A 25,666-nucleotide genomic window follows, 5' to 3' on the forward strand; every position below is an offset into this window, starting at 1 on the left:
CAAATTATTTATTCTTGGATTCTTTCTTCTCCCTTTAAGATGTTAACATTCAGTACTAATTCCTACCAGTCAAGATTACAGAAGGAAGAAGCAATCACTCCTGCTATGGGGAAGTGGAGTTTTTTGGAGGATATAATAAAAAATCCTTTGGGATAAAGGTAGCCAACCCAATATTCATATAGACCAATTTCCAACTGGGTTTACAGAACAAAATGTTAGGGGTCTGATCTTTCCAAAAAGAGTGTTTCTATGAGCACCCCTATAATTAGAGGTAATGTGACATCATAATCAAGGCAAATATTGTTCCAATTCTGCCAGAGTCACCTGTTCCTTATTTTAAATGATCAGGCTACAAAGTACACTAAATAAAGAAATACCAACAAGAAAAAACAGAGTGGAGAAGGAATGTTGGGGGGAGACAAAAAAAACCTTAACGGACATAGTATCTGCTAAATGTGCCTTATACCACTGAGTTGCAGAGATATCTTCAAAAACAATGGCCAAGCAAACGGTACTGAACTCTGCAGTAATTAAACAGTTAGGCTCTTTATTAACCAAAGAACAGTTTATTTACAAGCTTTGAAGTTCACATGTGTAACATTTAAGGCATTTTACAAGATAACTGTACAGCCACAAAAGAAAAAAACCACCACCACTGAGGAAGTAGTTCTAAATAGTTTTGATTACAAGTTAACATTTAGTACGCATAGCTGTTTAACAGGGATGAAAAAATTCCACACAAAAAGTAAAAGTATCAAGAAATTATAAAAGCATTTGAAGGGAGGTAGAATGCTTCAAAGCATTTGTCTCTTTCAGAGAAACTCATCCTACTTATAGATTCTGAACCTATCCCTCTCCTTTAAGTTACTGCCCCCATTTTCTGTCTGGCCCTTCACCATGAATGATTTAAGAGTTGAAGGAGGGCCAGAAAAGACAGTGTCATCAGTGGGAGCATCCAAGGAGTGAGGCCTGTTCACTAGTTAATTGTGCAATACCCATGAGAAACATTTTAGCATTTATCAGATATTAACAAAAGGAAACCATGTGCTTTGACCTAGTCACATCAAAAATATTACTTATCTTGGACAAAGGAGAAAAGGGAGGGGAAAATTTTGCAACATGTGTGAACATGCTATTCTTGTGCATACATAAGTTTTAGTTCTTAGACATTAATAAATAGTTAGTAGTTTGTTTACTGCACATTTTTATGTGCGACATATCGTTGTCTAAGGCAGGCAGCTAGGCCATCTCTTTCTAGTAGAATCATCTCCTTGCCCTAAATCACAAGCTTCACTATCGCTGGTATTGCACAGCCTTCTATTTCTACTGAGAGTATTAGGAATAGCATGTATTTTTAGGGACCAATTACTTATTACTTTGAGGGTAATTTTTCCTTAAAGCAGATCTAGGAGGTTTCTTTTATTAAAGATTTTTAAACAGAAGTCAGCGATATTTAACAGAAAATGATGGGAACACATTTTATTTAGTAATACAGTACTCTTACATTTTAATGTCTGCTACTTTCCCATCAGATTATTCTCACTGAACTTCCCCTGTGACCACTAACAACTGTACCACGTTTCCCATTAACCTAGAAGAAGCATTTGACTTTCTCCAAGCCTGAAACTGTGCTCTGGGGTGCAATGACATCCATTGAAAGTGGTTTTTTTAATAAACGCTACCTAAAGTTGTGAGATTCTCATGTTAATGGGCATTACGCAGGTACAGAGGAAGACATATCCATCAAGTTATGTCCATGGGATCTGTGCTGCTACAATAAGATGACCAAAAAAGGGAAGGAGAAGGAAAACGTAAGAACTGGTACAATGGCTATGTCCATCTCTCCATTAGTGGCTGATTCTACAGGAATATTTTTACTTCTGTATTAGTCCAAATTTATGCTTTTTTCCCCCTTCTCTCCTCCCCCCATCCTGCAACATATCTTCTACCTGTTGCTTTTATTTCTCTTCCAGCTACACTATACAGTGATCAATAAGATAGGCTTTCTGAATTTCCATTTCTGTCTTCACATTCACCTTTCAACCAAAAAAATAAAATGAACTTTTACCTACATTTTTTTTGTTTGTAAGTTTTACCAAAAATATTAACATTTTTGTCTTCCTTACCCAGTAGCTTCTTTTATAGCTGACATATGATATAACTGTTGTGTAGGTTTTAGCATTAGAATCAATATGTGAAACCTATAGCTAGAGAGGTGGTGAAGCTGTAGTGCTCTACTGCACCACCAGTCACATGACTAGTCTTGGGGGGCTCAGTTACAGCTAGTGCAATCTGTATATATACTCCCAACATACCTAAATGAGTGTAATTACGATACTTGAGAGAGAAATAAGGGGAAAGCAAACAAAACATGGCTAAATAAACTATTGCCCCTTCAATGGCAGTTGGATGCCTAACTGCTCCCTTTTGTGCCTTTGAAAATCTGCCCTATAATCGTTAAAGGTGCTGCCTTTAGCAAGCAAAAATTCTAGGTCCCGCTAGAAATATTCAAAACTAAAAAAATATTCTAAGTGAGTGCTGTATCTTGTCACTATATGGAAATAACATCAGCATGAATCTACTAACAAGGTTTTCTTTGTCACCACAGTTTGAAGGATTTTCTAATTCTCTTGTTCTTCATTTTCATATTCGATAGTGACTATCACGGCAGAACCATCATTGCTCAGTGCTACTTTGCCAGCAATAAGCTTGCTTAACTTCTCAAAGGTGCCACAAAGTTGATTCACTTTTGGAATAGAAAAGATTTTTGCCAGAGGTATATAAACAGTGTTTCCATTGATGAACGGCTCCATGCTTCGATCAGCAGCAAGTTTTTCAGTTACAGCTAGAGAAAGGTTCTTTGAACATGTCATGAAATATTTAAATGGCTGGAATTTGAGTTTTGGCTCAAGGCCATCACTATCCTTCTTACACTCAGACTTCAAATTGCCCAGTAGTCGTCTTTTAATGATGTCTGCTCCGAAAAGAACTTCACTGACCACTGCATTCTGCAGGTACTTTTCATCTTTAAGACTTGGGTACACTGCCTTGAAAACCTTTATAATGTTGAAAACCCCAAAATATTTAATATTATGACAGACCCAGAAGTCTCCAAAACAAACCACACAAATGTCACCGCCCAAAACAAAGGCATATCCAAGGCCACTCAATGATTTGAGCTATATGGGTGGGAGGCATTGCTGGGTACTGTTGTGGGTAAGAGTGTGTGAGAGAGACAAGCAGAAGGCAGACAGTAACAGATTTGGGCCTTGTCTACACAACACTAAAGTCAAGCTTTTGCCAACAAAACAGCGGCGGTGTATACACTGAAATGCTCCTCCCACCAATGTAACTCACCTGCTATGCCGACATACTAAAACAACCTCAACAAGAGGTGTAGGGCTTATATCATTGTAACGAGGATGATGCAGTCTCTATATAGCCACTGCATTCCTTACATCAGCTGTTGGCTGTCATAATTGTCAATTTCATGGCTCTGCTGGAGTTGTGAAATTGACAAGAAAGCCGGCTCCCAAGCCAAGGTGTTACCCAGTCTCTGCTCCAAGGTGGGCTGCCACCTAGGCTCCCGGCTTGGTCTGCTGCCTGGGCTTCCCACTACCTGCTGAGAGTCCTACTGGTTCCCAGTGTCTGACTCCCTGCCAAGACCATGACAGCTGACCAGATTCTGGGCATGGATCTCCCTGCCACAGGCAAGAAGTCATAACATCAGCCTCAATGTTTGGTATTTTTAAAAACATAATCACAGGCTTATTCTTTTCTCAATGCTCTTGAGTATGAGCTGGTCTACACTGGGAATTTACATCAGCATAGCTATGTCTCAGGGCTGTGAACCCCTCCTGTCGGTGTAGGCAGTATCTACACTGAAGCACTGCAGCTGAGCCACTGTAGCATGTAGCAATAGTCAACTCTGGTATACACATAACCCTTATGATTCTGTCTCATAAAACTATCCCTTTGTTGTTATTTATTGATCCCTACACAAAGTAAACTAAATGGATATGTAGGAGGGAGAGCAGGAGATACTTACAGTTTTGTAAGCATGTTCCGTGTGTTTCTCAGAGTTAACAGTTTCACCATTCTTTGGATATTTTCTCACAAACACACCTATTTGCGTACAAAACCCAACATCCTCAGTTCCAGGTGGTGGGGTCCCAAGTCCAGTAAATTCCACTGTATAATCATAGCGAGTAGCTGCAGCTACTGCCCTAAGAAAAATAATGTAATCTTATTATATTGAATGGTCATATTTGTAATGTGATGAACAAATATGAACACCAGTGCAAAAACTAAAACCCTGATCCTGCTAGCTCTTATGAACTTGTTTAACTTCAAGAATATTTATTTCAATGGGACTACTCATGTGCTCGAAGTTAGACACATACTTAAGCATTTTCAAGATCAGAGCCTTAGTCTGTAGTACTATGAAATCAAATTAAATCAGAGGTAGGAAAACTATGGCCCACGGGCCAGATCCGGCCTGTCAGGGCTTTGGATCCAGCCCACGGGGCTAAGGCAGGCTCCCTGCCTGCCCTGGCCACGCTGTTCCTGGAAGTGGCCGGCACCATGTCCCTGAGACCCCTGGGGGCAGGGAGAACAGGGAACCCTGGCCAATGGGAGCTGCAGGAGGCAGTGCCTGCAGGCGAGGACAGCACGCGGAGCCTTCTGCTTTCCCCCTCCCCAGGGGCTGCAGGATGTGGTGCTGCTGCTTCCAGGAGCAGCACAGGGGCGGGGCAGGGCAGGCAGGCAGCCCAGTTGAGCCCCGCTGCGCATCGCTGCCACCTGGAGCCACTCAAGGTAAGCGGTGCCAGGCCGGAGCCCGCACCCCAACCCCCTGCCCTGAGCCCCCTGCCGCAACCCTCCTGAACCTCAACCCCCTGCTCTGATCCCCCTGTCGCACCCCAACCCCCTGCCCCAAGCCCCCTCTCACACTCTGAACCCCTCTCTACACCCCAACCCCCTGCCCTGAGCCCCCTCGTACACCCTGCACCCCTCCTGCACCCTAACCCCCAGCCCTAGATTCATAATCCTGCATGCAATGTCCCACCCAGATGTGGCCCTCGAGCCAAAAAGTTTGCCCACCATTGGGTTAAATTGTTATTTCTACATTTTTAAATAAACCAAAATTCCTTTAATATTTCACAAGCACCTGCTGGAAAATATACATATTCGTTATTATGCCCGCTCTCTCTCTCTCAATAAAGCAGATAGAATGAATAAAAATACAACAGCTTATGGAAAACATCAGCTTTTAGTACTTTGTCAAGTTTTCAGAATTTAATCACACACTATTATCTTTTGAGAAGAGTGCATTTAAAAAAGACAATACTGGCTAAATGATATAAATATATGCTTGAATCTCCAAGTCTGCAGGCCCAGTATAGCTATACTAGTATCTGAAAGCCCATACTGTTGTAGAGGTGTAATTTATGAAGTCAAAATGGCTGAGAACTTAGAATTTGCATGGTACCAGACAATGAATCTCAGTGATTATTGAACCTGGTGATAGTCTAAACAAAAGAATCATGCTTGCAGCTGCTTCCTTTGCATCACACTTACTCAATCTAGGCTTCAGAGTGATGTTTGTGGTTAGAGTGTGCTGGTTGTGTTGTTGTGTGGGGTTGTGTTGTATTGTGAGATTTGTATTTATTTGTGTAGGTGGTAAATAAAGGGTGTGTGCTGTGGTGAGAGACTGTGTGTGTTTGGGGCTACTGTGTATGCTGGCTGTGTTTTTGTGTAGGTGGTTGCACTGATTTGTGTCTGGGGGAGATGTGCTGGGAGATTTGTGTTGATTTGTACATATAGAGAATGAGGAATATATGCCACAGTGAGGAGCTATGTGTGCTTAAGGTTATTGTGTGTGCTGGTTGTGTTGCTGGGTGGGTGGATTTGAAAAACTGACAGCTGGGTCATGTCTCCATCATCTGTGCAGTCTCCCTTATACAACCAATTAAACTGCTACATGCAATATAGCTGTATAAGAGGGGTGGTGATTGGTTTAGTTACCTCTGGTATCACAATGGTCTTCCAGGGACTCTTGGTATGGCACAGATACATGTCTTTCTGTCTAACCGATTTAATTTGTAAAGTCAAAACGTCTGAGAACTTAAAAACTGAACAGTAACAGGCTGCGACATCAACCTGATGATATTCTGAACAAAAAGAGAAGCCTAGAATTTTGAGTCAGTGTGATGCAAAGAAAACAGCTGCAAGCATGCTTCTCACTGACTCTACAGACATATCAAGGCTTCAGAGTGACAGTTTTGACTCTTATATAGATGAGGAGAACGGAGACATCTCAGGTCCATAACAGTGTGCATGGGAATCATATTAAGGTGAGAAAGAGATCTAAAAGGGCCACCTCTCTTCCTCTGCACTGTTCCAAGGATACGGTGGCCAATAGGTATGATAAAGCTGGCATAAGGTAAGGCCACAGACTTGATGGTATAGCCAGGCTGAACCACATTCAGGACCCACTTGTCCATTGTTATTGCTCTCCATGCTAGAAGAAATAGTTTGAGATAGCCCCAGAAAGGGGTGTCTGGCAAGAGCTTTGGGGTGCAAAGTGATTGGCGACTCTCTAGTTGCACTCAGAAATATTGCTTACAAAGATTGAGAGTGTTGCACAGAGGATTGCACCATTAGAACAGGTGAATGGGACTGGTGAACCTTTTGGTGTTTCTGTGGAGGCTTGTAGGCCTTAGAATTGGGGAGACCAGTAGCATTTCATAGGCAGCAAATGGTAAAATTTCAGCTTTGGCACTGGCAGATATGCCTAGGGAACACAAGATGGATCTGGAATCTTTCAGTGAGTGCAAGGAACCATCTGTCTTCTGATTAAAGAGATGTGACTCATCAAAAGGTAGGGCTCGATTGAGTTCTGTACCTCCCTAGGGAAACCTGAGGAATTCCTTCCTCATGACAATTCCAATCACCAATATGCACAAGGACGTGTCTGCTAAATAAACCACAGCCTAAAGTATGGACTTAGCAACCAACTTGTCTTCCTCTAAAAAAGCTCTGAGTTGGGCATGATTCCATTGAGGTAGCTTATCTGCAAAATCTGCCATCTGTCCATATTTTAAAAAGTAATTTGGCCATCAGTGCCCAGTAATTTGGGATCCCGAACTGGAGGCTGGCAAAGAAGACTTTTCAATCCATATGGTCTAATGTCTTGCCCTCCTTATCGGCGGATGTGGAGAGTGGATGTTGCTGTTTAACCTGCTTCACAGCAGCCTGACTCACCAGGGAAATGGGCAGAAGACGTGAGAACTGAAACTCAGACCCTTGGGGGGACATAGTATCTCTTTTCCTCCTCTTTCAGGCTGGGGGCACACACTGTGTACCAATTGTAGAATGGCACTGTTGATCAATAGGGCCACTCTGGCTGGTACCAATGCATGCAAAATATCTAGTACAGGAACTCCTCACTTAAAGTTGTCCCAGTTAACATTGTTTTGTTGTTAAGCTGCTGATCAATCAGGGAACATGCTTGTTTGAAGTTGTGCAATGCTCCCTGTAGCGGGGTGGTCCTGAAGGGCTTGAAATCAGCCCTGAGACAGGGCTGAGGCTGTGAGAGGCCTGCTGCTAAGAAAAGCTGATTGGGGAACCAGCCACAGATGCAGCCATGCCCCAAGCAGGGCCCAGCTGGCCCTTATAAGAGGGCAGTGGGACAGAAGCACACAGAGAATCTCTCTCTAATGGTAGAGAGGAAAGGGCCTGGCTGCCTGGAAGCTGAGAGGGTACCAAGACTGGAGCAGAGCTGGGGGAAGGCCAGAGGAGCTGAGAAGCTCTGGCCTAGAAACCCCGCAGGCTGCAGGCCTTGTTAAAGGCCAGAAAAAGGTACTGGGGTTGCAGAGGGCAGCCCAAGGGCAGGCAGAGGCAGCAGGTCCAAAAACCCCCTTGCGGATGATGAATGCGTGTACACTGCAGTCTTCCCCAGTGACTGGAGGCTAGACAGTGACTGGCAGTAGCCATATACTGAGGCGAGGTGGGGATAGGGGGTTGGGGGTTCCCGGCCTGAAAGGGACACCAGTCCAGGAGGGACTTGGGTCCAGCGGCAAGCAGGACACCGGCCTGCAGAGGGCGCTTTGAAGCTGGAAAAGCTAACTCCCTGGACAACCAGCAGGAGTCGTCTCCCCGTTACACTCCCTTATAATATTGGTTGGCAGCCACCTGCTTTGTCCTCTGCTTGCAGGAAGAGCAGCCCACTGCAGCTAGCTGGTGGGGGCCTGGAACCAGGGTGGACTGGCAGCCCCCCTATCAACTCCCTGCTCCTCTAAGTTCCCTGTGCAGCAGCTGCCCAGCAAGCTATGAATTCCCCCCACTACCATGTGCTGCTCCTGCCCTCTGCCTTGGAGCTCCTGCTTGCTGTGCAGAGGTGGAGGGGCTAATATCAGGGTGTCCCCCTTCTCCAGCTGTTGCAGTGGTGGTGCTCAAGGAGATGAGTACCAGTGACTCCTGGGCTGAGGTAAGGGAAGGTATTGTCACGGTGCCATTGGAACCCTTTGACAGTCAGATCTTCGTAACAGTAGTGGCAGACCACACATAACATCTGGATCCTCAGATTCAGAGGAACCAGAGTCCTGTACAAATGGCAGTGCTCATGGAGCCAACAGAATGGAGTGTATTGTAGGAAAATAGCCAGAAGGTGGTGGATCCGAGATGATATACAGAGATCTCATCTTTTCCTGGGAGAACAGCTCATGAGATCCTGGAGAACTTCAGAGTTTCCCCGGAGTCAATGGTACATGGTCTCTGGACGGAATGGGGGCCAGTAAGGGGATATGTCTCTGGTCTGATGATTTACAAGGCGCTGGTGAAGCCAATGCAGGAGGGGTCTGTGGGTCCAGAACCGGGACTGGAGGATCTGGTGAGCGATGTGACTTCTTGCTGCACCTGTGGGTCTTGGAACACAGTACTGCTCTGTGGCCGGAACTTGTAGATGGTGCGGGCTCTGTCTTAGATCTGGAGGAAGACTTCCTGCCATGCTTATGCACGTGCTTCCATGACCCATGGCTAGGCCTTGGTGTGGTGTCCATAGCACTTGTACCAGCAGAGCCAGACTCAGGCTCTGGAGTAGGAGGCACACTCTTGTACACCTGCCCGAACAGTCCGGAGGCGATCTCTGGCCCCATGGCGACTTCCATGAGAAGCTTCTTAAGACAGAAGACTGATTTCCTAAGTACGAGCAGGGAAGGAGAGGCAGACACTGTACCTGGACGTAGTGTAGGTCACCCCTAAACAGAACAGACAACATTGATGCTCATTGCTGAGGGAAAACCGATGAGGACAGGAACTACAGACTTTGAATCCCAGCGTTTTCAGCATAATCCAGTATCCCAACCTGGATGGTGGGATGAAGATAATTTGGTGGGAAACTGCAGAAGTGGAACCCAAAGTCTTTAATCATACCAGAACTTTCAGAAAGAAGAAAATTACAGTACTACAAAAACAGCAAAAAAACCAAACAAACCCTTGACTATACACAGTATCCAAAACTGGACACTGGGGGAGCAGAGAGGGATGGTTTAGGAATTGTTTGGCGGGAAACTGCCAAAGCAGTGTTCCCAGCCCTTAAACCTATTAAAACTCTAGAAACAAGAAAACTATTATGTAAGAATCCTGACTATGCACAAAAATCAAAACTTTTTTTTTTCCTGAAAAGTTTGGAAAATGCATCACCAAAGACAAGAGACCAGCAGAAGTTCCAACTCAGACCGTGCAGTGGTGAGAAGGAACTGAAGACATAGTCGCCTTGGGTGAAACCAGAAGGCAGTGCAAAGGTGCATGCATGGAGCAACAGACATTAGTCCTTTGAAAAAGCTCTGGCTCTAGGCACATAGCGCATGCACATAACCCTGAGTGGAAGTCAATAGGGACCATCACTCAAACAAGAACCATCACAGACGTATAGTTAACAGATGGATGAATTGCAGACAACAAACCTCAGAAAATTCAAAGCCAGAATAGCAGTTCATACAGCAGTTACTAAAAATAAATAAAAGTAGTATGGAAAAAAGTTTCCAAGACAGATATGAGAATCTCCCAATTTAAGTTAGAACCTTAACAATATAATAACCTGAGAGATGGTTTTATTTTTATTTAAGTATTTGTTCACACTGCTGTGCAAAGTTCTTTACCTTAAGTTGTCCAATATAACAGAACTCCAATTCAAACTGTTACCTAAATTTGTCAGCAAAAGATAAAGACAAATTGACTGGTTCAAATTGAATTGGTTAGGTTAAAAGAACTGTGATAAGAGGCCCTCCCCAGCACCATGGGTGTATTGTTTCAGGCACCCAGTGGAGAGGTATCAGCATGGGGGACGGAGGTTGGGGACACCCTGGCTAATGACTCTTACAGGCTCAGCTGCTAGTCCCAGCTGGGCTGAGGAGGACAGGACTTCCTCTTCCCCTGCAACGAGGGGATGGGTCAGACCCATCCCCAAAAACCTCCCCCAGCTGCAGGAAGCTCCACACACACACGCTTCCTGTACCCATCGCTCCTCAGCTGTGGCGTTAGGGGTCACTATATGCTGGCAGTTGCTCCCCCATCCACTCAACCTCCATGCATCCAGACCCTCCCATATCCAACCACCTCTCCCCCCAAGTCTCACCCCCCCACACACCTGAACCCCATCCTGCCCTCCTGCATCTGTATACCCGCCGAGCCCCTCCTCTCTGCATCCACCCCCACACCTGCACCCAGACCACACCTTTCTGAGCCCTCCAAACTCAAACCCCAACCTGAAGAGCCCCACTCCCATTGCACCTGGACCCCCACACTGAGCCCCAATGACCTGGACTCCTACACTGAGCCACAATGACCAGGACCCTAACCCCTCCAAGCCCCACTCTCCCAGCACCCAGACTCCCCTCTTTAGCCTCCTAAACCCAGACCCCCTCACTTAGGCCCAACTACCTGCACCTGTACCCCCTGCAGAGTCCCATTCCCCCAACAAGCAACAAGATGATTCCCTTCTGCACCCAGATCCCACATTGAACTGCTCACACCCAACTGCCCCACAGAGAACCCTCTCACTCCACACCAGGATCCCCCCACCCTAAAACCCCACCTGGACCTGCCGGGCTGAGCCAGCCTGCCTGCCTCATACCTGGATTGGGGACCAAGGCTGGCAGGTTTGCGAGACTCTGTCCCTCTCACTAGCTATCCTGATGTACCTGGCATGGAAGGGCAGGGCCCCAAGGTGATCCTGGGGCAGGCCTGACCCTTGCACTGTGTCAGGGTTGGGTGCAGCCTCACCATCAAATCCGTGTACTGACGGGCAGAGGTTGCAGGGTGATCTCCCACCTCCTTGCAGACAATGGCCAGTGCTCCCCACTGCCATTCTGGAGCCCCCACATTTATTTAATTTATTGACAAATAAATTATGCAGAATTTTAAAATATTGTGCATAGAATTTGTTGGCACAGAATTCCCTCAGGAGTAGTCTTGGAGGCTTCTAGTAAGGTCACAGGTTGAGATAATAAGGTGCAAGTTTCTAGAAATGAGAGGAAATGTTTACAGTGAAATGTGTTTTGATTAATTAATGCTAATGGGATGAGGCTGGCACATCTTTTTGTATGTAGTTTATCTGAGTGTCACTGAATGGTAGTATTATGGGCACGGATGGACTGGAAGGAACGAGCTTTACTATCCTGGCTGCCACCCACACCGTCTCCTGGGACCCACTATGACATACTGGGCCTTCATAGTCTTGATTGTGAAAAACACAGGGGGAGGGAGGATAAGACTGAAGTCTATAAAATCATGACTGGTGTGGAGAAAGTAAATAAGGAAGTGTTATTTACTCCTTATCATAACACAAGAATTAGGAGTCACCAAATGAAATTAATAGGCAACAATTTAAAACAAACAAAAGGAAGTATTTCTCCACAAACACACAGTGAGCCAGTGGAACTCCTTGCCAGAGGATGTTGGGAAGGCCAAGACTATTACAGGGTTCAAAAAAGAATTAGGTAAATTAATGGAGGACAGGTCCATCAATGACTGTTAGCCAGGATGGGCAGGGATGGTGTTTGCCTCTGTTTGCCAGAAGCTGGGAATGAGCGACAGGGAATGAATCACTTGATGATTACTTGCCCTGTTCATTCCCTCTGGGGCATCTGGCATTGGCCACTGTTGGCAAACAGGATACTGGCCTAGATGGACCTTTGGTCTGACCCAGTAATGCCATTCTTGTGTTTTTGAACATCCTGACCAGAAAAGGCCAGGCCACCACCACCAGAAATCCTGAATACTACCTGGAATGTAAGAGTTGGGTTCCTGCTCACACCCTTTCCCTTGTGAGTTCTTTTCCTTCTTGCAACTTATTTCTTCCTCTTTTCTCTCTCTATTTTTTGCCTTCTGTTTAATAAGAATCTGGTTTAGCCTACATCTTTTGCAACACTGATGTGAGCTCACAACTAGTGAGGCAGCTAAAAGCAATCCCCTAAACAACCCAAAGCTGGTACCATTCTGCCAGCTCTTGGACTGGCTGATAAGAGCATGTGTTATGCACCTGTGTTTCTCCAGTAGTGAGGCTGCAAGTGAGAGTGAGCACCAGAGACAGAAGCTGCATTTTCTATATTTGGTATTCTTTTCTGTTCCCATTTGTGTGTGCTTGTCTTGTTTTGTTTTCAAGGAAACAGGACTGGACTTTAAACAACAACAGCTCCTAATCAGCACAACTAAATTCTTCTCTTTTCCCAAAAAAGGACAGTTATTACCATGTTTACTACCATCCAAGACTGTAAAAACAGGGTGTTTTACCCACAAAAACTCTCTACAGCTAAAGGGAAAATTGGATATTGTTAAAATGAAAATCTTACTTAAAACTTCACATTTCAAATGTTTTAGCTGTTTTTCCTTCTTTTTCTGTATATTTACCCAAAAGTTTAAGATTTTTACAACTCTTGTTACAATGAGAGTAAGCCAGTGGCAACCTGACAAAAAAAAAAACCCCAGCCCACACTTATCTCTTTAATGTAACAGTATATAAGGGGTTCATTAACATATTATCCCTAGTTGGGCCCAAGACACTCACTTTTCAACACACCAACCACCCTCACACATAAACTGTATTTAAAAAGTAAATCTCTACCATTGCTTTTTACTGTTTTGAGTATAAATAATGTAATGTACAGTAACTAGCAAACTTACCAACTTTGAAATTGTGCTCGGTCCCATTCAAATTTATGGTCTGAATGTCTGAACAGTGTCACTCCTGGGAGCAAAGGGTTAAATTCTGAGTTTGGAGTGCTGATTACAACCATTGCTGGAGCCATAAAACCAAATACCACTTCGGGAAACTTTTCCAGTTCTGCTGTTTCCAGGTGCTCTATTCTGAAAAGGATAGGATTACATAGGTCCTTAAAGTCTTTCAGGGTCTTTTGACTTTCTCTACAATCAATTCAACTAGATTATGTATGTCCTAATATTTTAGTCATGTGGTTAAAACGTGCTGCAAAGTGAATAAATATAAGTTGTCAAAGGGGATTCTCTACTATTTTTCATAATCTCTCCCTCTTTCATACTTTTTTTTCACTCTTCTATCGACACACACTGCCCAAGGTTCCTAATATGATTAACTTCACATATTAGAAAAATCAGCCACATCCTGCTAATCTTCCATTTGAATTCTGAAAGTGTTAAATGTACAGGATTGAACAGTTTGCTAAGAGTAAAGGCTTTAAACTCTAATTTCAACCCTCCTGACCTCAATGAGTCTTGCCACATTACAAAGTACAATGCAAAGGAAGAACAGAACGAAATGTATCAGAGGAGTAGCCATGTTAGTCTGGATCTGTAAAAGCAGCAAAGAGTCCTGTGGCACCTTACAGACGTATTGGAACATGAGCTTTTGTGGGTGAATACTCACTTCGTCGGATGCATGTAGTAGAAATTTCCAGAGGCAGGTATAAATATGCAAGCAAGAATCAGGCTAGAGATAACGAGGTTAGTTCAATCAGGGAGGATGAGGCCCTCTTCTAGAAGTTGAGGTGTGAACACCAAGGGAGGAGAAACTGCTTTTGTAGTTGGCAAGCCATTCACAGTCTTTGTTTAATCCTGAGCTGAGGGTGTCAAATTTGCAGATGAACTGAAGCTCAGCAGTAACACGGCTACCCCTCTGATACTGTAAGAATTGACAGCTCAATGTTTAGAATTTAAATGCCTAGTTCGGCAACTGTAAGTAGGATTTTCAAGATCACCTGTGACTCTCTCTTAATAGGTATAAAAAAGCACCTATTCACTTACTTAGATCTCTGAAAATCCCACCCAAAATCTTCTAGATTTAGGCACCTTAATAAAAATGACTTGATTTTTCACAGCACAGCTGCAGAGCAAATAAGACACCCGTTAACCTCACTGAGAACTGTGAATACATAATCAGGCTAATATCAGATATCCAAATATGGATTTAGTTATCTCACTTTAGTTAACCTGAGTTTGATTTTTTTTTAAAATAAAATAGTACAATAAATACAACATAGATGTGAACCTTATAAGTGAGACTATAGACCATGGAAGCTGGATTGTGCTTCCTTGTGAACAATTGGATAACAAGATCAACAATACGTTTAATTCAAAGTGATAGCAACCAATCTAATAGAGATAAGAGTAAGATCCAGTATTTGTATAGCAAGACATTTACAGTTAGTAGCATAGCATGTTGGAATGCTAGTTAAGAAGTGGTGTTTTTCAACTTGCTGTACTAATGTTTTATTCATATAGATTTATAAATATTTCTCTGTCGCCAGCGTATTTTTAACAATTCCAGGCAATAATGTAAACACACTTTTTTGGGGGGGGAGGGAACTCACTAATATTTCAGTTAATGCAAAGATGATTTTCAAAAATATACATTATTATGTTTTACATTTTACAAAGATTAATTTCACAACCTACTTACAAAACAGTAAGGGAAGGAAAATCTGAAAAGATCATGTCAGTATTATCATTCCCTACTGGGAAAACTAAGGCACAGAGCTCTTAAGTGAACTGCCCAAGGATTCCGCCTGTAAAAGTCCTGCCTCTGTCAATGCTTCCAGTATGCATCCTGCATAATATATCATATGNCTGAGGTTAATGGTGGGGTGGAAGCTGTTGAAATAGTGGTGGGATTTTTCCAGAGTCTCCCCAGCTAAAACCTCTCCAACGTTATCTCTAGCCTGATTCTTGCTTGCATATTTGTACTTGCCTCTGGAAATTTCCACTACGTGCATCCAACGAAGTGGGTATTCACCCACGAAAGTTCAAGCTCCTATACGTCTGTTAGTCTATAATGTGCCACAGGATTCTTTGCTGCTTTTACAGCATGAAAAGTGGAATTCTGCTCTATGAATATTTATATTTACAATGTGTTGGATAAGAAAAACTAGAGCACGTAAGCTTAATACTCACAATTCAATGCACGTTACCAAGTCAAAACCAAGCATGCAAGGATCTTTATGAGCGACTGAGCCATGATGCAGGATCACAGTTAGAGATCTTTCACTTGGTTGCAGATAATCAGCAGGAAGGGGAGACAACATATGCCTAGGAAAACATTCAAAAATAAACAGTTGTTGACCTAAAAACTCTATATCCTTATAAAGGCTATTGGCTTGGCTATGTGAGCAAGTGTACCTATATGCTATGTAGTTGTGCTAAGAGGAGGAAAATGCCAGATTGCTAGAAATTATTAGCTCAGGAATTGTTAAATAAGAATAAATATTGTTAGCAATATTCTTCACTAACCCGAACAAGTACCAGATATTTAGGTTAGCAAAATATAGTAAGTAAATAACAGATGTTTGATCATGCAGTTGGAGATTTATTGGAAAGTTTGTAAATATGCTAAAAATAAGTCTGTCTGTGAAAAACGAGAAATTAAAAAAATGAAACTGTAAACAATTCCTGTATAAAATATGCCAAGTTGTAAGCAAAATTAGAACCAGACAAATAGGTCAAGCTAATCATTAGGCTGCAAGGAACAGTTACCACAGACTTGACAATGTACCTTTCTGTTTGACTGTAACAAATTCTTTAATAAAATAAATTAAGGTGACTAAACTGAGGTTTCTTTAAGTACTGAGTAAATTGGAACCTCACTCAATTTGTAACACAATACAAGAAGGTTGAGGCAAGATTCTTGTCCTGAGTCTGTCCTTAATAAGGGCCTCCTGTAAGAAGCTGTATACACTTAACTCCTGTTGATTTCAATGGGAGTTGAGCATGTTCTGCAAGAAACAGGTACAGGAACATGCAAGACAAAAGGATAAGGACGCATTTGTAATTGTTTGGTGCTGAACAATTAGTATGACTCAATCTTCCTAAAAAACAATAAAGTTAACTTTTTACCGAGGATAAGTACCTCTTACCAGACAAAACAGTTTCCAGTACAGTTGTCTTTAATTAAAGACTATTTTTACTAGGAGATGATTTTTGAGGGTCTCCTGGATAGTTGCTTAAGATGGAATCACTGCAGTACCTTACATAGAAAAATATCAACAAATCAATAATCTTCTGAGTGTGTCAATAGACACCCAAGACTTAAAGGAAGCAAACAAAAGAAAAACCTACTATGTAAAGACTGAAGTTAATTGAAATCTATAAATAAGTGCACAGGCTGAGGCTCCACCTTTAAATTATGATAATGTTTAAAATCTATGGGACCAACCATAAGTTCCTGACTGGAAAAAAAAATCAGTTTAGATGTTTTGCCTTGATGATTTTTTTACTTTGTTTTTCTTTTGAAATTATGAAGATTCTGCTTACATTTTTCCTTATTACCCAATCACTGCAGCCTGGAGATATTAATAAAACCGAAACATAACCACAATGTCCTGTGTGGACCACACAGGACAATGGGGGGTTGACAAATGGTTGCTGCAGTAGTTGACTGATACAGGAAAAAATGGTAGATGAATGCTCAGCTTCACAACTACACAGAAAAAATAACATTTAAGTTAAATGTGGAGCCTGAAACCTTGACTGTGATGAAGCCTCAAGTGAGAACTGATACAGAATTTAAAAAAAAAAAAAATCTGAGCCCTTTTATGGGACCTGACCTTAAAGAGTCTTTCACCATGTGTATTGCAGATGAGGACCTGGGCCAAATCTCAACCTTGAAGAGAAGACTGCACCACCAATCAGGAGAGTATAGTTCTAAGTTCACACCAAACCTATTCAAGTATGGGGGAAGGAAGCGGACAAGAAAGCAGCATTCTTAGCTGCCTTTCGCTTTGTTTCCAACTAATATACTGTCTTTGAAGTTATTTGCTTCTTTCTGTGTTAACCTGTCATATTTCTTGGGAATTGATGTGGCCAAAAAAAGGCTTGTGATTTCTTCCCTTCAAAGGCAGTTTGACTTGGACATAGGCAGAACCCATAACTGAAAAATGGAAGTACGTGGTGTATCCTTGGAATCTATGAAGTGCCTCTTATTGTTCGTTGGAAAAAGAAACAAACCTAATGCAAATAAGCAGCCACCTGCCATGACTATCTACAATAAGACAAGAAAGTAAAGGAGGAATTGGACTTCAGCAATAGTCCTCCAAGGTTGCAAAAATCCGACTTTGTTACCAGATATCTTTGAAGATGAGAGATGCTATTGTCAGTTTTGATGGCAACAGAGTTCCAGAAACATAGCAAACCGAGATGCTTACAAAAACCAAATCAAAACTAAAAAAACAATCCTTATAATTTCCAATTAAAAAGTTACTGTGCATGCATATTAACCTCCTTTCACAACAAAATAACCAAAATTTATTGGTTATTGAAGACATTTGTAAATTTCCTTTTAAATTTTGTTTATAAATTATACATTATCAAATAACATACAGTAATAAAATAAATAAATGCAAAGCTCCTTCACCCTGTGTAAATAACCACCACCAAGAAAACACGTGTGTGGTACAATCTATATCCTACTGCTATCACTGGAGCAATGGTACTTTCAACTTCAACTTTTGTGTTCAGGAAACAGAGCTTTTTCACCAACTGGTCCATAAATTTGGAACTCAGTCCTGAAAGAGCTCACAAAACCATAACCCCACCTTTGCCTTCTCAGCAAACCCAATTTCTCTGACCTCACCTTCCCACAATAAAAACAGAAACAAAGTCCAATACATATTGATTGGAAGGAAAAGGGAGCAAAATATTACTTATGCAAATGTCAATTTTGGGAAGTGCTCAGCTAATCATAAGGGTACCACATAAGAGACTAAACAGATTTGATGCCAATAGCATATGGCATACCAGTAGTTTTACAAAAACCACCATACCAATTCTCAATATACTCAATCTTTACATAGCAAATAGTTCATAACTTTACATTTATCCTTATGCTGAATCTCTTGACAACTACTGCTGCAACATGCTGTTAGGGTGAACCAAATACTGAATTATTTAGAAAAATAATGCAAAAAGCATCTTACATTCTCCCTTTCATTACATTCTCCCTGATATCTAGCCCAGCGAGCACCTCAATGCATTTGCAGAATTTCAGCATCCAGAGTAATGTACAGTCAGCACATCCCAAGTCTGCAACCTATAAAGTAGATTTGAAAACAATGGGATCTTAATACTCTCTATTCTTAAGTTATTTGTGTGACTCAAAAAATATGTTCTGCATTGATATTAAACAATATTTTTATGAAATAGGAATTAAATGCATGGCATTTCTACGACACTTTATAATTTATTTTTACAAGAGTTACATGAATTCAAAAGATTCTTTACAAAGAAGGACATTTAGGCCCCAGTCCTGCAAACTGTTCTACACAGGTTGGTGTTTATGCAGTTAATAGGCCTCCACATGAGCAAACGGGTTCACTCCTGTGCAATAGTTTAGATCCTGATCTAGCAAAGACTTATATACATGCTCATAGGTGCTGGAACTAAGGGTACTCCTACACCCCCATCCTGAAGTAGTAATAACAACCCAAATACATGGGCTGCTGAAGGCGGAAACTCACTATAAAAATTGTTCTAGCATCACTGCACATGGTTAACTCTACGCAGTGAGTAGTCCATTGATTTCATTGGGACTACTCACAATGCATAAAGTTAAGAACCTGCCCGGCACCATCTAGATAGCTAGGCAGGGCCCTATCAACAATGAATTGGTAGTCTCAATCCAGTTTGGGTTGTTTTGGGGGGGAGTTTTTTTGGGGGGTAGGGTGGCGGGGAGGGCATCTATTGTAATCTCAAGGACTAGATGAGCATGCAAACTAAACAACTCCACATCCTGGTACTCCATGCAGATCAGGATTGAAGCACACTGAAGCTCAGCTGATGTGGGGAAGCCTAAACTGTTTCTACTCAGGCTAAATCTGACCTTTTGATAAACAGAGAACTCCAGTTTTTACACTAAATTAATTTACCCCCCAAAAAATTAAAATTTTGCATTGCCAAGACAGCAGCATTAAAGCTTTATAGATACAGATGCAACAGAGCTACTGAACTGATTCTGTGCAAAACCAGATCAAAATGTCACGATCTCATTAAGTGGAACAGAAAAGTGCTTTATAAAGCAATAAATTAGCTATTGGTAATGTGAATACATAAAAAACACAACTGTTATTATACGACTGCCAAAAGCTCACATATTCCCTGAGACATTAAAATCTGTTTCACAGAGACCAAATGTTGGGGAGGACACTGAGGTTAACCCTAGATCCCAACATTTTTTTTTTTTTCCAAAATTTAAAAAATTAAAGTTTAGCACTTTTCATTTTTCATCTTCAAAACTTTTTAAAACAGTAAGTACCCTGACATCTTAAATTTCCAATGGAAAAAAGGACTCTTATTTTTGCCTAGATGATTGCATACTAACACTATCCCAGATTCTTAATGTCTTTCTTTTGTGTGAGTGTGCATTTGTGTGTGAATGTGAGAGATGAGCTTGGCACTATATTGGCACTACAAAACAGAGAGACTGGAAGATGTCTAGGGCTTATCTTCATTGCAACAGTTGGCTTAACTTGATGAGAGCAACCACTCTGCTAAGCAACACTGTAAATTACACAGAGTGTAATTTTGATTAGCAGCACAGGGTACATCTACACTGCAGCTGGCTGTGTGCTTCCCAATGCAAGTAGACACATGCTAGCATCGCGGAAGCTAGCATGCTGAAAATCACAGTGTGGACGTTGCAACATGGGTGGCAGCTCAGACTAGCCACTTAAGCATGGCTGAGCTTGGACTCAGGCGGCTACCACAAGCTGCCACCTTGCTGCAATATCCATCACATTTTATTTTTTAGTGTACTAGCTCAAGCAAAGCTAGTGCAAGTCTTTCTACCCACTTTGCAAGTCATGTTTCTAGATGCAGAGTAGACATATAGGTAGAATGATTGGATTAACTGTTTCTGAGTTAAAAGAACAGGAATACTTGTTGCACCTTAGAGACTAACAAATTTATTTCAGCATGAGCTTTTGTGAGCTACAGCTCACTTCTTCGGATGCATAGAATGGAACACACAGACAGGAGATATTTATACATACAGAGAACATGAAATGGTGGAAAAGTATGCACATCAACAGGAAGAGTCTAATCAACTGAGATGAGCTCTCATCAGCAGGAGGAAAAAAACCTTTTGAAGTGATAATTAAGATGACCCATAGAAGGTGTGAGGAGAACTTAACATAGTGAAACAGATTTAATTAGTGTAATGACCCAACCATTCCCAGTCTCTGTTTAAGCCTGAGTTAGTTGTATCTAATTTGTATATTAATTCAAGTTCTTCAGTCTCTCTTTGGAATCTGTTTTTGAAGTTTTTTTGTTGCAAAATTGCCACCTTCAAGTCTGTCACTAAGTGGTTAGAGAGGCAGAAGCGTTCTCTCACTGGTTTTTGAATGTTATGATTCCTGATGTCAGATTTGTATCCATTTATTCTTTTGCATAGAGACTGTCCGGTTTGGCTAATGTACATGGCAGAGGGGCATTGCTGGCATATATCACATTGGTAGATGTGCAGGTGAACGAGCCCCTGATGGCATGGCTGTTGTGATTACGTCCTATGATGGTATCACTTGAATAGATAAGTGGACAGAGCTGGCATCAGGCTTTGTTGCAAGGATAGGTTCCTGGGTTAGTGTTTATGTTGTATGGTGTGCGGTTGCTGGTATTTGCTTCAGGTTGAGAGGTTGTCTATAAGCGAGGACTGGCCTGTCTCCCAAGATCTGTGAGAGTGAGGGATCACCTTTAAGGATAGGTTGCAGATCTTTGATGATGCACTGGAGAGGTTTTAGCTGGGGGCTGCAGGTGATGGCTAGTGGGGTTCTGTTATTTTCTTTGTTGGGCCTGTCCTGTAGTAGGTGGCTTCTGGGTACTCTTCTGGCTCTGTCAATCTGTTTTTTCACTTCAGCAGGTGGGTACTGTAGTTTTAAGAATGCTTGATAGAGCTCTTGTAAGTGTTTATCTCTGTCTGAGGGATTGGAGCAAATATCTTAGAGCTTGGCTGTAGACAATGGATAGTGTGGTGTGTCCTGGATGGAAGCTGGGGGCATGTAGGTAAGTATAGCAGTCAGTATAAGTATAGCTCACGAAAGCTCATGCTGAAATAAATTTGTTAGTCTCTAAGGTGCATCAAGTACTCCGGTTCTTTTTGAGGATACAGACTAACACAGCTGCTACTCTGAAACCTGTTTCTGAGTTTTTGTAACTTGAGCTGCTGCATCCCCAGAGCATTACTAGCAAGCAACAGCAGCACTTGAGTTTCAACCCCACACCCACAAGCTACCTTGAGTTTAAAGCACCACTTAAAAATCTCTAGCTTTAGAGTTGGGTTAGGGGCAAAATCTGAGTTAGTCCAAGCTAACATTGCAGTGAAGACAAACCTTTAGGGGAAGGAGATGGGACTAAGCCCTTAAAGGAGTCTTTTAAAATATTTTTTCCTCTCAAAGGAAAACAATAAAATGTTCAGAAAACCACCCTCTGCCCAGCAAGAGGCAAAAATATTTTTATTTGTAGGTTTTTAATCTCCCAAGAACACTTCAGTTCAAGTGTTTTTTCTTCAGTTGACTAGTTATATGAGCCTGGAAAAGCTAAACATGACTGCCAAGAATAGTTTGCCAAGGTAACTCAGATTTAACAAAACTCCCTGAAGTGCTGGTTCTTGGCACTGAAAGTCAGACAACACTGGTATTTCCTGTTTCTAGATGTCTTGTGCCAGTATTTCCTGTATCTTTTAAAATTTAAGCTCTGAAAAAACAAACATACCAACCTTTTTAGGTTTGTATTTAATCACTAAATCTTTAATGAATTGGTAACGTTGTTTGTACAGGGGAGGTATGAACTTAATTGTTCCTGTGAGATCATCCTTTCGAAGATTTGTATCCATCATACTGTCCACACTAAAAATTAAAAATAAATCATGTTTTTGAAACATTTTCACAACAAATTCTGTCAATTATTGTTCTCTGTAGTACTCACTTCATAATTAAACAAACATAGATGTGATCCTGTTTTCATATTAAGTAATTGACAAAATTCTTTCTGATGTCAATGGGAACAAAATGAGGCTTTATACCCCTTTCACCATATTTGACAAAGAAAATACCCATTACACAGTCATAAAAGAAATCAGCCATTTCCCAACAGCTTGTTTGTCTTTGTCCATCCAAAGGGGTGCGCGCGGGGGGGGGGGGGGAGGGGGAAGAGGTATCAGCACAATCCACTCTGTAGTCTGGTTGGCTAATTTTTCAAACAATTGCAAAAAAATTAATTAAGCATATCCTACCCAAAATATCATTTTAATGGCTGTCCTATTTCATCTGCTTTGTTTTATATTTATTGTTTGTGTATTTGTTTGGTTCAATATACTTTATGTAAAGTGGCAAAACACAGGAATTTTTTTTATGATTAATTTTCCTATATAACATGAAAGGTTCATTTATTCATATAATCAGTGCCTGCAGTAAAGTTTTACATTACATTGCTAATAAAATCCAATGTCTCACTGGAAAGATAATCATTACTGCACTTCCAAGCTCTGCATTTTTCCCCATTACTTAAAGTTACATCTTTGTACAAACAGATGTTTGGAAAGAAATATCTTCCTAAACCTAAAAACGAGGGTTGCATAATATTAACAACATGATAAATTATGAATAAAGTCAGCAGGAAATCAGGTAAGCTAGGGAGTGCAAAGTCTTTTGAATAAGTGTCTTCCTAGTTCAAGGCTCATAGTGTGCACCTGTGGTATCTAATTAGAAAATTGCTATCAAACATGTTTGTGACAAGGTTCCTCACAATTTTGCCTTTGCATGGCCTTCAAAGCCTTCTTGGGCTGTGTCATCATTGAAAAAAATTTGGTTTGGGATCTCTCTCAAGAAAAACAGAAAAAAAGAAGGGAAATACAGGTCTTTGTGCCATGGGCCAGGCTCCAGGGTCAGTGCCCAGGCTTGGCAATCGTGCATCTTCCAGCCATTTCAAGCAAAATACCGAGACTGTTTTTTGTGGTATCACCAACTACTGAATTTGGAATAAAAAACCCAGTCCTGCCACGTATCTTCCCCTGGAGGCCCAAATTCCGGGGCTCCGCCCTTCAGTCTGCGCCCACAACACACCCACCCCAAATATTAGGAAACGCCCCCACCTCATTCGCTGTGTTTCAGCTCCGATCCCTGTCCTTCCTCCTAAACCCTAGGGCTCTTCACGCTGCCTCAGCCCCAGGAGCCTCTCCTCCACCCCCTCGACAGATGGCTGTGGCCGCCCTGCGGGCTGGCGGGGTGAGATGCCCCACAGGCCGCGGGTAGGCAGAGCGCGAGGAGCTCTCGACGAGTCGGCCCCAGGAGGACGCTTAGCCAGTGGCAGAGAGCCCCGCCCCTCCGTGTCCCGCGGAACACCCAGTTCCCCCCTCCCCTTGACTTGGCTGTCGCGCATCTGCTCCGCTCTAATCCCCCTCCAGGATCTCTGTATTACCAGGGCCCTTTCGTCTCTCCCTAACCCCCACTACTAGTCTGTTCCCTGCTCTTTCTCACCTTGACAGCCCCACCCTCAACCAAAGCCACCCTCTGTCCCTGCCTGGTTCACCTCCCAGCCTTACCCTCCATATTTCCTTTACTTTAGGGATTCCCGCCTCCCCCGTGGGGGAAGAGGGAAAAGAATTAAGCAGTCCTATGGCAGGTCAGGGATATCAGCAATGCACAATGACTGAGCAGCTGTCACTTTCTTCAACACAGCCCTGTGATTAAAAGATTCTGAACTTGTAAGGGCTAGTGCCATGCGATTTATTTGCAATGGAAGAATGAGTTATCAAATCTGACACCACTCAAGTGCTGATGAGCTCCTAAAAGACTAGGTCTATTACTCAGCCAAAGCCAGAGTCAGGCTTCTTCTCTCTGCTGGGGCCTGGCCTTAAATTATTTGCAATGGAAGAATGAGTTATCAAATCTGACACCACTCAAGTGCTGATGAGCTCCTAAAAGACTAGGTCTATTACTCAGCCAAAGCCAGAGTCAGGCTTCTTCTCTCTGCTGGGGCCTGGCCTTAAGTCTGTCACCTTCAGTAAAGACTGTAAAATAAGCCACGTTTGAAGTTTCTTGCTTCAGGCATTTTTTACTTATATGGCCACAACATTTTACTTTAGAATTCATGGGAAAGGAGCAAGAATTCACTTATCACATAAAAATAGCAGAGCCGGTTTTGCTCAAACTTTTTTTCAGCAAAATCTGTTTTTCAGTATGGACAGTATCAGCCCCAAAAGATTTTTTTAAAAGAAGTTATGAGTAGAGGCTTGCAAATCTGCAGATATCTGCTTTGTATCTTTGGATACACACCTGCGGATGCAGATATCCATGGACCATTTTTGTGAATCACAGATGAGACGCAGATACAAATTTTGCATCTAGAGTCCTGCAAATCTACAGACATGATTTATATCCATGGCCCATTTTTGCATATCATGAATCAGATGTGGATACAAGTTTGTATCCGCGCAGGGCTCTAGTTATGCACAAGTGAAAAAGTGGTGTAAGAATGGAAACAGCATCTCAGTATTAATGCAATTACTACTAGCAAAGTCTATTTATTTACATATGGTGTTCAAACTTTTTCATAGTATGAACCACAAGAGTGAGATTTTGTAGAGTACATCATCTTATCATTGCATAACAAAGAATGGGGGAGGGTGAGTGAGAGAGAGAGGGAGATTAGGAACAGCATCAGCTTGAATTCTAGTCAACATCCAAATACAAATTAAATTTAGTTTCAGGTAAGACACCTGCCCAAGCATCCTCTAAATTTTTATTTTACAGCTGATTTTTTCTGTTTTAAAAACTTTTCTCTCCTGTTGCTACATGAAAAACCTGGACAAACAGTGAAAACTGACTTTGATTAAAATGATTACATGTAAAGGACCTGGATCCTGCAAGCTCCCTTTGAGGGGTTGGACCTTTGCATTTGTTTACTTTGTTGGGGCTCTGCCTACATAGTTCTTGCAAGATCAAGGACACGGTGCTGTCAAATATGCAAACTGAATGCAATAGAGAAAATGTTTTTCCTTGTAATATCTTTTAGTTGTAGTAATGTTTGTATTACTTTTAACCATGGTAGGTTTTAAACATCTCTCAGGCAGAAGTGTGATTATTTAATAGGGGCATCCTTTTAACATATACTTGTATATTTTTAAACAAAATCTAAGTTAAAATGTGTATGA

At 41.9% G+C, this 25,666-nt stretch overlaps 1 protein-coding gene across 2 annotated transcripts; it reads right to left on the reverse strand.

Moving 5' to 3' along the window:
* Positions 1 to 546: 546 nt before the first annotated feature.
* Positions 547 to 23,818, reverse strand: HENMT1 (HEN methyltransferase 1). 2 transcript variants are annotated; one of them, XM_032803735.2, is made up of 7 exons: positions 23,606 to 23,810; positions 22,232 to 22,361; positions 18,441 to 18,553; positions 15,424 to 15,558; positions 13,183 to 13,365; positions 4,049 to 4,226; positions 547 to 3,056 (listed from the first exon to the last, which is right to left on the reverse strand). In XM_032803735.2, exons 1-7 carry the CDS (start codon positions 23,608 to 23,610, stop codon positions 2,622 to 2,624), a joined length of 1,179 nt encoding a protein of 392 aa, XP_032659626.1. In that variant the 5' UTR covers positions 23,611 to 23,810; the 3' UTR covers positions 547 to 2,621. The 2 variants fall into 2 exon arrangements, with proteins under 2 accessions (XP_032659626.1, XP_074923942.1); XM_075067841.1 differs by lacking the exon at positions 13,183 to 13,365 and having other exon boundaries at positions 23,606 to 23,818.
* Positions 23,819 to 25,666: the final 1,848 nt, after the last annotated feature.

The sequence above is a fragment of the Chelonoidis abingdonii genome, chromosome 7, assembly GCF_003597395.2.
Source record: "Chelonoidis abingdonii isolate Lonesome George chromosome 7, CheloAbing_2.0, whole genome shotgun sequence".
Lineage (NCBI taxonomy): Eukaryota > Metazoa > Chordata > Testudines > Testudinidae > Chelonoidis > Chelonoidis abingdonii.

What these genes read in the sequence shown, in the direction of transcription:
- HENMT1 (XM_032803735.2), bottom strand. An exon ending in CGAGCACAATTTCAAAGTTG is followed by an intron (nt 4,227 to 13,182) that starts GTAAGTTTGCTA and finishes TATTTTTCTTAG; the next exon opens with GGCAGTAGCTGCAGCTACTC. An exon ending in CGGAACATGCTTACAAAACT is followed by an intron (nt 3,057 to 4,048) that starts GTAAGTATCTCC and finishes AACATTATAAAG; the next exon opens with GTTTTCAAGGCAGTGTACCC.